This window comes from Quercus lobata, chromosome 1 (assembly GCF_001633185.2).
Source record: "Quercus lobata isolate SW786 chromosome 1, ValleyOak3.0 Primary Assembly, whole genome shotgun sequence".
NCBI classification, from domain to species: domain Eukaryota; kingdom Viridiplantae; phylum Streptophyta; class Magnoliopsida; order Fagales; family Fagaceae; genus Quercus; species Quercus lobata.
In genome coordinates this window covers 29,720,528-29,732,990 of record NC_044904.1, presented here as the reverse complement: position 1 = coordinate 29,732,990, position 12,463 = coordinate 29,720,528, and the positions used below count along the sequence as shown (strand labels likewise).

Sequence of the window (12,463 nt, the reverse complement as noted above, 5' to 3'; positions counted from 1 at the left end):
CCATTTTGAAATGAGTGGATTGAATTTTGCCACATCATCAATAATCTAAATAGATACCAAAATGATGATAGCCAACATTTGTTTAAATGTTGATGATGTGGCAAAATTCAACCTACTAATTTCTAAATAGATGGATAGGATTTTAGGAAAATCATATTGGAGTTACTCTAACAACTCTATAGGATCCTAATCGTTGTGACACACACACGAGTAGTTTTTGTTTGTGTTGGTGAATGCGATTGAGGAGATGTGTACTTTTATTGTAGAGAATTAATATTCGGACCAAAATTGAAGAGGAAGAGAAGGAGAAGCTTCAGAAGCAGCAGCAAGAGTGAGTTTGAATCTTTATGGCTTTTGTGTTAAATTTGTGAAAGTTTGTGTATATTTTACTAGGGCCCTTTTGTGTTTGCCTGTTGTGTGATATTTAGTTTTTTGGTGGCGTTCCTTATTGTTACAGGGAGGAGGAGCTTCAATTAAAAAAGCGTAAACAGAGGAAGATAAAGGGGAATTCTCGGTTATCGTTTACTGATGATATTGAGAATGGTAGTGAAGAGGAGGAGGATGAGAATGGTAATATTCGCTGACTTTAAAACTGAAGTATTATTGTTCTTTGATACGAGAAATTGCTACCCATAATTATAAAATTTTACTTATTATCTTTATGCCAATACATTATGGTAATCAAGGGCTTTGTAGAATTTAGCTAGCTTCCAATAGTTTCCCCCCCAACCCTTTTGATTCTGATGCTTAAATCTTGATCATCATTCTTGTGAAGTTGTGCTGCATTATATTCCCTGGGTTGGTTCTTAATTAAATATTTTTAAAAATTGCATAGTTTACTGAAGCAGAGTACTTCTCTTCTATTTGACCATGTTGAAGTTTAGGTGCCTGTAGTCTTTCTTCAGCAAGTTCAGGTTCTCATTGAATTATATTCCATTTCATAGGATTCATGAGGAATTCACCTGTTGAATAAGGTTGATGGGGATGGGACTACCTTATTTACAAAAATCATGAAAATTGCTAGTTATTCAGATGGTTTACTTGTTGCCTATTCACATTGTTTCATTTGTTGAGAAGAGATCTAGTGAACCACTGATGCATAGTCAAATCTGAATCTGCATGTGATCACTCAGCAGTGAATTGTTCCTTGATGAAGCGAATGCATCAAATCTGTTGGAGTTTATATCCCGGGGAACACAAAATATCTAGAAATTCTGAATAAGAATGTAAAAAGTTTTATATTTTTAAACTCTTGATTGTTGTCATAAACGTTATTGACTTTCAATTTCAATTCAGATCCTCAATATTGAAGTTATGTCTAAGAGATGTTTGACTGTATTTTCCTTCTGAAAATTAGAATTTGGATGGATGCCAAGTGTTAGGAATTTTATTTCTGGTTCTCTTTATTTCCTATAATTTTACTTTGATTTTTTTTGCAGAAACTTCACAATCAAAGAAATTTCGACATGGCAAATATGGTAAAGATCCAACAGTGGAGACTAGCTTTCTGCCTGACAGGTGTGGTATCTCTCTCTCCTCCTTCCCCCTGGCTCTCTCTCTCCCTCTGTGGTTTTGGTACTAACGTGTGATCTTAGAGGTGATGAGGATACGCTTTCAGTGAGAGGGAGGCAGAGGAGCAAGCTGAACGTGAAAGGCTGCAGAGACGGTGGTTTCTTGAGCAGGAGCAGATTCGAAGTAATTATGTGTTCTGATACCTGATAAAATTAACGTGAATGAATGAAAACTAAGTTCCTACTGAATCAAGCTTTTTGTGTATTTCAGATGAGCCTCTTCAAATTACTTACAGTTACTGGGATGGAGCTGGGCATAGGCGGGTGCTTCAGGTGAGTAGTGGTTACCTGAACTGCATATTATTAAAACTGCTTGTAGTTCTCTCTTTCTCAAATTTTTTAGGTGATTGATGTTAGTGTACCCTAAAGAAAAAAAGAAATGAGAGAGAGATCATAATATTCTTCTTCCTGGCCCGTTTTCTAATCATTTAGGTACGGAAGGGGGATACCATAGGAGAGTTCCTTCGGGCTGTACAGCAGCAACTTGCACCTGAGTTTCGAGAAATTAGGACAACCTCAGTGGAGAATTTGCTTTATGTGAAAGAAGATCTTATCATTCCCCATGTAAGATACTATTGAAAACAAGAATTTAGTTATGGTTGTGATATTATGCTGCTGAACATGTACTAACTAATTCGATTCCTCTTGGTTCCATGATTTTGTAATTGCAGCAGCATAGTTTCTATGAGCTAATCGTGAACAAGGCTAGGGGCAAAAGTGGACCGGTATCAACTTTTTCAAATTTACTCCTCTTTTAATTTGTTGTGTGTTCTTATTTTCCTTTTTTGGTTTTTGGAATTAAAAGTGGGGTTGGGGGGGACCTTGTGTTCGCACATGCTATCTTGCTGGTTGTTTACCCACGTTTCAACTAGTAACTGAATTAACCGAGGAGAAAAATAAGAGATGAGTATTTTGTATTCTGTTTGAGTATCTTGCAAATATAATTTTACTCGCTTATGCCTTATTTTGGGTTTTATAGTGGGTTTCAGCTTGCAACACTTGGTTTGTGTTAGATTCACACTTTCATGACAACCTAACAAGTGAAAAGTAATGGTGTTGTGTGCTTTTGGAAGTCTTACATTCTTGTTTTCTAAGATTTAAGGAAAATAAAGTTTTATGCAGCAGTATATGACTGATAAATGAGAAGATTTTGTAAGATGGTGGATTTTTAGTTGCCAGTCAGGTTTTGTTACATCAAAACTTAATTCATTTGCAGATGACCAAGAAATTGGGCTCTATAATTAAAACAAGCAGCTGTGGGCATTTTAAAACAATTCTTTAGCTGTCTCTCTCTCTCTCGTTGCAGGGTTTATAGTTTGTATTTGATTGGGGTGACTTATTTATCATTTTTTGGGGGGGGGGTTCTGTGCAGCTTTTCCACTTTGATGTGCATGAGGACGTGCGAACAATTGCTGATGCAACAATAGAAAAGGATGAGGTACATTTCATTCCTGCCTTATCATTATCTATCTCTTATCTTTTGTAAATTTAACATTTCCAGAATCGAATATTGAAACACATGCACAACCAAGCCTGAAATATGGCTTCGATGATGTAAACATGGTGGTTAGGGCCATTTAGGAAATTCCCAATGCTGTGTGTGGGCCCTGACAGTATAGTATCGGGTGAGAGATCATGGGTTCTAATCTCTTGGGGTGAGTTAAATTATAAAGCAAAATAAGGAAAAAAAGAAGGGGGGGCGGGGGGCATGTAAGGTTGGAGCATCTGTGTTGAATCTTCCCTATTATGTGTAATTAAAATTTCTTGCATCTCTTTGTGTCAATTCACTAATATTCTTGAACCTTCTGACAGTCTCATGCTGGGAAAGTTGTCGAGAGGCACTGGTACGAAAAGAACAAGCATATTTTCCCTGCTTCAAGATGGGAGGTGTGTTTTTCACTGAGTCATAAATTTTAGATTTGACCTATCACTGCATGTATGGCACCCTCAGCTGTCAATCTAGGTTGTCTATAACTACCCCAGCATCTCAGTTCTCATTCTAGAACAATTGTTTCAGAAATATCCACTTGACTTCAATCTGTTCAGGAGCTTAGATAGTTAGTGTGATTACTTTTGTTTGGAGTGCTTATAGCTTATCTGAAGAGTGCTACTCGTCTGGGAGTGCAATAGACAAGCAGCATGATGCTCCTTAGATGTTTTCTAATCACTTCTTTTTTATCTTTGTTTTGGCAGATATATGACCCAACGAGAAAATGGGAGCGTTATACCATCCATGGGGATTGATTATTTGTCAAAGACATTACCAGATCAAGAACTTTAAGATATGTTTCGCAAGCAGTAGAACCCTATTTTATCATCAGTTGTTTGGGCTCGATTTTTGAATTGTTATGACTTACCTACCAGTTAAGAATGGGAGTTTTAGTTCCTTTACTCTTTTAAGTAATTCGCATACAAATCATGGAAAATGCTTGAAATAGATTGTAGAGACCGTTATTAGTTATAATCTTCTCCCACTCTTCTGTTTTGTGCTTATAATCTGCCTGCCTTCTGCAAGTTTTACCATACGGGAAAGAAGGAATTTATGTCAGAGAAACATATAGACAATACTGGTATGATCAGACTAATTTTGTTTGTGGAAGGAAGCTATTCAAAATATTCATAATTGAAGGTTTTGAAACGGTTTTCTTAAAAGGGATTCAATCACTTTACCGTTCAAGTGAAGCGTCTGCCCTAGAAATTGTTGTGGAAGACTTATTTTTGGCTTTATTTAGAAATAAATTGCACTGAACATTTTGTGATATTTAAGCATATATAATAAATAAGATTGGGTCATGATTAATTTTGAACTCGGTGCACCACATTAGTCCCCTAGCCTGGATGACCCTCAACTATGGGCACCTAGTTTACATGAAGAATTTCACAGCTCATATTCACCTAACGCTATTCAACTAGAACTATTTAAATTATTAATAAGAGCAACCAAATTCCCTCTTAATTATTGCTCCATTATGTATGTTGTAGAATGTCAAGAACTCCAATTATGGCATAAAATGTAAAAGGAATAAAAATTCATCTAACATAATTTGTCAACATAATTGTTTATTTCTTTCTCAATTTCACATAACCGGTGCTTTAGTAGCTGTAAAGATATGGAAAGAGCAGTGATTCCATCCATGCTATTTGATTTTCCCAGCTCACTAAGATACACTGCTACTGTTTAACAAAGGACAGACTGACACCAACCCGTACAAGTTGCAAAGTAGTGAAAATATTTTGTTGATTTTTCATGGGTTGAAGCAGAGTAGAAACTTTTGTACCAAGGATGATTTCACCTGCTTAAAAAAAAAAAAAAAAACATGGATTAAAATGAAAACCAACTAAAATGATTAAGCTAAAAAACGAATTAAAATGAAATATGCTGTAGCCTATAGACATGAACTCAGTAAGATTTAGAACTATATTTAGAAAACCAATATATTCATGCTGTTGAAATGAAAAGAAAAAGTAGGACCCAAAAAACAGAAGTAATTAAGACCCCAAACTCGTACAAAGTTGCAAAGCAGTGAAAATATTTATGTTGATTTTTCATTAGTTGAAGCAGAGTAGAAACTTTTGCTCCACGGTTAATTTCACCTGCCAAAAAAAAAAAGCAAAGGAGAATAGGGAGAGACAACCAACTAAAATGATTAAAGCCCAAAACATAAAAAATGAATTAAAATGAATATGTAGTGTACATAAACTCATTAAAGCAACATTTAGAACTATGTTTCTGCTGTTAACCAATAAATTTAAGCTGTAGAAATTAAAAGGAAAAAAGTAGGACCAAAAAATAATTAGAAAGACCCCAAAAAAAGGGGAGAAGAAGGAAGAACAAACTGTGAAATAAAACTCATTGCTTAATTTATTGATAACAGAGGCAAAAATTAAGAGTCCACCACAAGATGAAGCAGAAAAGAATTTACCTGTAATATAATAAGCAAATAGGTTGTGAGTTCAAAGCATAATAAATAATTGAAAAGAATAGATAAGAGCTTCATTCTAATCAAAAGAAGAATTACCCTTACATTGATTAGGGAAATATTTTGTTGTAAATATTATTAGGGGAAAAATTGAATTAATTGGAGGGAGAGATTTGAAAGAAAAGAAAGGTCCATAAGATATTTCAATAATGCAAGTGCAGGAATTCATTGTTCTTAGCTAATGATGATTATCATTACCAGTAATTTGTAAATACAAGGGAAGGCACATGTTGGACTTTGTAAAAATCGGGTCCTCCTTTCTCAAGCCTATCTGTGAATGACTTCGGCATGAAATTGATCTCCAATTCCTGGAGGGTTGTGACGAACCTCAATCCATCTGGAATAGCCTTCAATCCCCAGCAGTTATCAATTCTCAAATGGCAGAGACTGGGCATGGCTCCTTCCTTCACCCTCCACTCCTTTATGTTTATATTAACAAGGATAAGATACTGAAGCAAAAGAAATCCTCCTTCAGAACAAACCATATCCTTCCCAAAGAAAGAGAGAAAAGAGAGGTCAAGGGTTTTTAAGTAGGGCAACTTCTCTAAGGTTGGCATTGGGTCTTCTTTAAGATGAGAGAACTTTAATTCCAACTCGGCAAGATTTGGAGAGAATTGACAAGTTTCTAGAAGTTTCAGAATAGGGTAGTTAACAAATAGCTGATATAAATGTGGACAGCTTGGTACTAGTATTTGTATTGCATGTGACGCTTCACCATTGACGTGAACTTTGAAGCCCAGAATCCGAAGATGGTTGAGTCGGAAACTTGTGGCCATTTTGATGGTTTCAAGCCCAACATTCAGCAATGTCTGCAAATTACAAAGATTACCCAATTCTAACTTCTCACTTGCCTTATGCTGGTCGGGTTGGTATAGATGCCTCAACTGTTTCATCTCCTTAAAAACATTTGGCACTCTCACTTTTGTATCTGAATCAACTAAGTACGGAAGCCGTAAATCAAGTGAATGCAAGCACTTCAAATTGCCAAGGAATGATGGCACATGATTTATATCGCTATTTTTCAAAGATAAAAATCTCAAATGAATGAAATGTCCAATGTCTTTAGGTAAGTTTTCTCTTTAGTAACTATTCAGATTTAAGACTCTTAAGCAGCTTGGATTTCTTGAAATAAAATTATTTAGAAGGCGTAAAGTAGAGAAGGGACCTGTCCAAAGTGATAGCAAGTCTTCTAATTTTACCAATACGCCATTGGCTTTCTTCCATAGAGTGAATATTTTTCTTGGTGATTTGGAGAAAATTTTCTCGTTGGGCTTTTGAAATGCAAAATTCTCGCATAAGATCATGGATTCAACAAGTTTCGATCCTTCCAAGTCTGCTAATTTTCCCCACCTGAACCATGGACCTCTGCATTAACTCCCTCAAATATTGCTCTCCCTCATGCTCCATTGTATCCTCACTATCTTCTCCAAGCCAAATAAAACCTTCTTCCATCCACATTTGAATTAATTCCTCTGTCGGAATCTCAAAATCCTCTGGAAAATGGCCTAAATATAGAAAACAGGGTTTTAAGTGGCAAGGTAAATCATTATAACTTAATCCTAACACCTTATTGATTCCTACGCCATCTTTTTCTAAAATGTACGATTTAATATGTTTAAGCACATCCTTCCACTCATCCTGCGTCTGCTTTGTCACTGAAAGGCCACCAAGTACAGTGATAGCCAACGGTAAACCTCCACAATATTCAATTATTTCCTTCCCTAATTTTCAATATTAGGCTTATTTATGTTGGTCACACTGTCTGCAAAGCCAACAACAAACAAAATAATATCATTTCTTCTTGAACTACAACAAAATCAACTACAATAATAACATCAAATACCTATATTTAAAGACTAGAAAGTCGACAAATAACATAATAATTATTAACCCATTGATATAGAATCGTAGATCCATTTGGAGAAATTTGCTCCATGCTTATGGAAGATACTAATATTTGACTTTTATCCAATATACAGGCTCTCGACTGGTATGAAATTAATTTTACTAAATTATTTAAAATGCAATTACAATTAATTCAAATTCTTTATTTTTAATTTTATGTGGTAATATTTTTCTCAATTATTTTGGAAGCATTCACCAATTTGCTAATAATAATATAAAAGTATTAGTTAAACCATTTTCTTTTCGAATTACTATTATTTTTCATTCTTTGGCCAAATTTTGAATTATTCAAGTTTCTCTTACCAACTAATACGAGTGTATTCACTCAAAAAAAAAAAAAAAAAAACTAATACGAGTGTAAGTTTCTAGAATTATCATTGGTTGGCGTAGGGCTAGTTTAAATGTGAGATTCAAGTTTGACCATCTAGCAATTTTAACTTTGGAGTGGCAAAACTTGTTCAATAAACCTCTTTTCTTTTTGAAAGTAATACAGAGCTACATTTTTCCACGAAACTTTCCCCTTTTATATATCTATAATAATATTGAAAACTCCTAAAAACAAAATAGAATCCCTCTTCCCTCTCATTTAAAATAGATAATAGTCTATTGGTCCAAATAAATTCCTTCTATCAAACACCTTTTTTTTTTTTATAAGCTTCTATCAATCACTTAATTCTTCACAATTATTATAAGAAATTGACATTCACAATTGAGTGGATATATTAATATACATAATAGATTCAAATTAAAGTTTGTAACTTAACTAACATTTTTTAGTATTTCCAATGGTGTCTAAGGTACAAATTCCACATTTTTCATTGTTATAGTGATTTTTTTTTGAGAATTTTTTTTTTTTTTTTTTGTAGTGATTGAATTATATAGATTTATATACACAAACACTCTTCTGGACCAAATGATATTGAAAAAGATAAAATTATATAACCAACATTTAAGTGCACTTGTTCCAAAAGTTTAGAGAAACATTTCTATATATTTTATCATTCATATTGAATATTTCTATTTTTGTGTCATCAAATACCAAAATTTTGAAAATTGAACAGTTCAAAGAACCAAAAAGAAGAAGAAGAAGAAGAAGATAGGTTCAAGGTTTTAAGGCCGGACTGAAGCTCAACTAGAGTTTAAAATGTGATGATGCCATAAGTTATTTAATAATTAATTGAGATAAAACAAATGAATTAAATTTATAAATATTAACAAAATTGAGTGAAAATAAAATCTAAAGGAATTTGAACAACCTTTGAATATATTTTCACCACTTTTGTAAGGTAAATAAAAAATAATGACGCATAAACAAACCTAAATTAGTAATATGTTTATTAATTCTTCAAGTACAAAACATTTTAATATGAAATAAGGTATTTTCAAAATAAATATGTATTTATTGTTCATTAACTAATATATTATTATTATTATTTATTTGTTTATATATATGGCCAACTAGAGATGACAATTTTGTCCTGCCCCGCCTTGACTTACCCTTCCCAACCCCACTCCCTAGGTGGAGTGGGGATGGGGCAAGATTTTAGCCACCGCCACACAGTGGGGTGAGGATGAGCTTAGATATTTTAGCCCTGCCTTATCCTGCCCCATGTTGGTAAGAGATATAATTGTAAATTTTTCATACCCTAATCCCTACTTTAAACAAACAAATCAATACTAGCGCAAATTTAAATGCATGGATATTAAGATATTTGTTTTTGTTGTGATACTGTCTTGTTAAACACTTGGATAATATTATTTAACTTTTGTTTAAAATTAGTTTGATTCGATGGAATAAATTTAGTTGTAATTTCAAATATATTTATATTAATGATACAAGTTTTATTAAAAAGAGTTGTAATAATTGTGGGACAAATTAACACGAAGTAGAATTTTACGGAGTGGGGCGGGGCCTTGCTTGGGCTCTGAGGGGTGGGGATAGGGTAAGGAAGTTTTTCCCATCATGCAGGGTAGGGTGGGGCAAGAATGGCGCAAGACAAAACAATGCAGGGTGGGAGTGAAGATCACATCCTTTGATCCCACCCCTCTCCATTGCCATCCCTATGGCTAACTATATTATTATTATTGTTATGGACAAAATTTAGATACAATATCTTAGGTGACGTTCCTTGGATTCCCCACTTAAGATCGAGCCATGTAGCTACTTAAATAAAAAATATATTTCCATTCTATGAGAAAAAATCCACATAACAGAATCTTAAGAGGGAAACCTAAAAAACAGTACTTAAGTACTGAATCTAAGTCTTGCCCTACTATTATTATTTTGGTTCAACAACTGTATTAAATAAGAAAGGAAAGGGAAGAATTATGAGGGTTGGGTGTGGGATATATATAATTCTCTAAAAAACTTACATAAGGAAAGCTGATACCTTAGTGGTTAACATTTCACTCTCCAAATTGGTAGGTTAAAGGTTCCAGCCTCACTATATTGCCAATTTTTTTTTTTTTTTTAACGGACTGAAATGGCAGTTTTTGGAGATCAAAAAATTGGCCTAACGGCCGATCATGGGTAACCCATTCAGATTGCATTTATTGGGACTGGTTTCTGTCCAGTGGCCATGGCCACTGGACGCGTTGGATACGGGACATGTGTCCAAGACTGGGACACGTGTTGCGTATCCAACGCGTCCAGTGCACTGGCCACTCTTGGACACATGTCGCGTATCCAACGCGTCCAGTGGCCACTGGCCACTGGATAGAAGCTGAATCCGCATTTATTTATCTATTGTAGCTCAATTTGCACCGTCAAATAAAATTCTCAATTTCTTTTTGTTGTAGACTTGTAGTGATTGAATTATTAAATAAATAATTAAAAAACTATTGTTAAAAGTACTTTTTGGACCATAATTTTGAATAAGATAAAATTTCATAACCAACATTTTACATTTATGTACACTTGGTCCAAAGTTTTAGAGAAATACTTTTCAAAAAAAAAAAAGTTTTAGAGAAATATTTCTCTATATATTTTATATTTTTGTGTCATCAAATACTAGTTAACCATAGCAAAAGAAAATTGAGATAAGACTCTTTTTTTTTTCCCCTAGATGTAATATTTGATTTAAATTTTAGGATTACGTATCTACTATCTACATTCATATGCAGCAAATAAAAATTAATATTAGATGCATAGGTGCCCACACATATCTATACACACGCATATATTTATATATTAATATTTATTAAACCTCTAATATCTTACAATTAAATTTATATCTAGATAAATCTATTATTTGCAAGTTACTATTTATTTTTACTTTTAAATTTTTTTATATTAATAGATCGCGTTTCATTCAAATTAATTAAGAAATAAAATAAAAGAAATATTCTTCAAATTAATTACCAAAGGAGAAGATTAGTTGCAATACCTTTTCTCCAAGAGATTGCTATCTTCACAAGCAATTCCCAACTCCTTTCCTTATTTAGGCATTGCAATTCATAGAGAAAACCTCTGGCATCTACATGTAAAGGTATTTCTTTATTACGAGAGGTAAGCAGAATTTTACTGCTAGTATTCTTCATGGGAAAGGCTTCACGTAGAATGTTCCAAGTCTCAATATTCCAAATATCATCTAAAATTACCAAACACTTTTTCTCGCGTAGAACTTCATGAAGTTTCTCAACGATCTCTGCATCCTTCAACTTTTGAATTCCATTCCTTTCCTTTTCATTAATCTTGATTAGAATTTCTTTCCAAACTCGTCTTCTTTGACATTGTTGTGAGATATATGACCAAGTGTGACAATCAAAATGTTGCTTGATTTTGTGGTGGTTATAAACCATCTTGGCAAAAGTGGTCTTCCCCAGACCACACATACCACATATGGAAGCAACTCTATTGCCTTCCTCATCTCTCAGCAAAAACTCTACCAATTTATTTAGATCATCGTCAAACCCAACAACGTCATGTTCAAGATGAGAAAATGTTTGCCTGCACTCCCTCTCATTCAAAGAACTAGACCCACCTCCATGTATTATAGATTCTTTTATGCCGTAGTCTCGAAAATTCGTTTTCAAATTAGTAATTTTCATCTTGATATTTTCAATCTCTGACCCAACGTTGTATGTTGTAGTTCCTTCACTCAAGTTGCAAGCACACCTTATGACAACCTTTTGCATGCCTCATCCCTTCACTACAACAAAAAATGTTTATTACAACAAAAAAAATCGTTGCAATAACATCGAAATCATTACAATAGTTTATGTGAAGTGTTGTAATAAAATTTGAGGTAATAAGTTTGTGCTACAAAAAAATTTTGTTGCAATAAATCTTAAATATTTTAATGAAAATTTTGATGTAATAATATATTTGCTATTGCAATAAAAAATTTATTACTTTGAATATCTTGTAGCAATAGGCTATTATTTCATAAATTTTATTACAATAGATTGTAAAGAATTAACAAAAATAATTTGGGTTCAAATTATTGCAACGATATATTTATTGTAATAGTTAAATTTTTCATATTTTTTCTTACAATAGATTGTATAGTAAATGGAATTAGATCATTGTAATAATATATTCATTGCAGTTTCATATTTGTCATTGCAATAGATTGTAAAATAATTGATATTTTAGTTATTGCAATGTTAAATTTGTTGCAATAAGCCATCTCTTTGAAATTTCGATCTATTATAATATATTGCAAAATATATAATTGGTATCGAGTTATTACAATGGTTTCTTCAATTTAAGTTATTAAAAAAAATTGATTTCTTCAATTTAAGTTATTAAAGAAAAATTGATTTCTTCAATTTAAGCTATTGCAAAAAATTTTCTAAATTCAATTTAGTATTAAAATCTCTATTGCAACTGAAAATTATAAATTATTACAACTAATTATTATTAATGTAATAATTTACTATTTTTAAGTTACTATTGCAACGACTTTTAATTTTTAGATGTGATATTATGTCTAATACCACTATACTAATTTTGTTGTATTAACACTTGATGTAATAGACTTATTTTGGTGTAGTGCTTTCTGG

At 33.0% G+C, this 12,463-nt stretch overlaps 3 protein-coding genes across 4 annotated transcripts in view; 1 reads left to right on the top strand and 2 right to left on the bottom strand.

The window, feature by feature from the left end:
• The window catches only part of LOC115952239 (protein XAP5 CIRCADIAN TIMEKEEPER-like), a 7,595-nt gene extending 3,342 nt beyond the window's left edge, over positions 1–4,253 (top strand). Inside the window, exons 2-11 of the mRNA XM_031069332.1 lie at positions 267–331; positions 458–570; positions 1,440–1,518; positions 1,619–1,695; positions 1,783–1,844; positions 2,004–2,135; positions 2,243–2,296; positions 2,944–3,009; positions 3,384–3,458; positions 3,765–4,253. Coding sequence (XP_030925192.1) covers positions 267–331; positions 458–570; positions 1,440–1,518; positions 1,619–1,695; positions 1,783–1,844; positions 2,004–2,135; positions 2,243–2,296; positions 2,944–3,009; positions 3,384–3,458; positions 3,765–3,815 — 774 coding nt within the window. The 3' untranslated portion in view covers positions 3,816–4,253. The remainder of the gene's footprint in view (positions 1–266; positions 332–457; positions 571–1,439; positions 1,519–1,618; positions 1,696–1,782; positions 1,845–2,003; positions 2,136–2,242; positions 2,297–2,943; positions 3,010–3,383; positions 3,459–3,764) is intronic.
• Positions 4,254–4,635: 382 nt separating this feature from the next.
• LOC115994307 (probable disease resistance RPP8-like protein 2) lies at positions 4,636–6,431 on the bottom strand. 2 transcript variants are annotated; one of them, XM_031118429.1, is made up of 2 exons: positions 5,750–6,431; positions 4,636–4,864 (listed from the first exon to the last, which is right to left on the bottom strand). In XM_031118429.1, exons 1-2 carry the CDS (start codon positions 6,325–6,327, stop codon positions 4,861–4,863), a joined length of 582 nt encoding a protein of 193 aa, XP_030974289.1. In that variant the 5' UTR covers positions 6,328–6,431; the 3' UTR covers positions 4,636–4,860. The 2 variants fall into 2 exon arrangements, with proteins under 2 accessions (XP_030974289.1, XP_030974368.1); XM_031118508.1 differs by lacking the exon at positions 4,636–4,864 and adding an exon at positions 5,128–5,165.
• A 4,382-nt stretch (positions 6,432–10,813) lies between these two features.
• Positions 10,814–11,593, bottom strand: LOC115952229 (putative disease resistance protein At1g50180). Its single transcript, XM_031069321.1, has one exon. It carries the CDS (start codon positions 11,591–11,593, stop codon positions 10,814–10,816), a length of 780 nt encoding a protein of 259 aa, XP_030925181.1.
• Positions 11,594–12,463: the final 870 nt, after the last annotated feature.

What these genes read in the sequence shown, in the direction of transcription:
- LOC115952229 (XM_031069321.1), bottom strand. Translation starts at nt 11,593, where the DNA reads ATGCAAAAGGTTGTCATAAGGTGTGCTTGCAACTTGAGTGAAGGAACT.
- LOC115994307 (XM_031118429.1), bottom strand. Translation starts at nt 6,327, where the DNA reads ATGGCCACAAGTTTCCGACTCAACCATCTTCGGATTCTGGGCTTCAAA.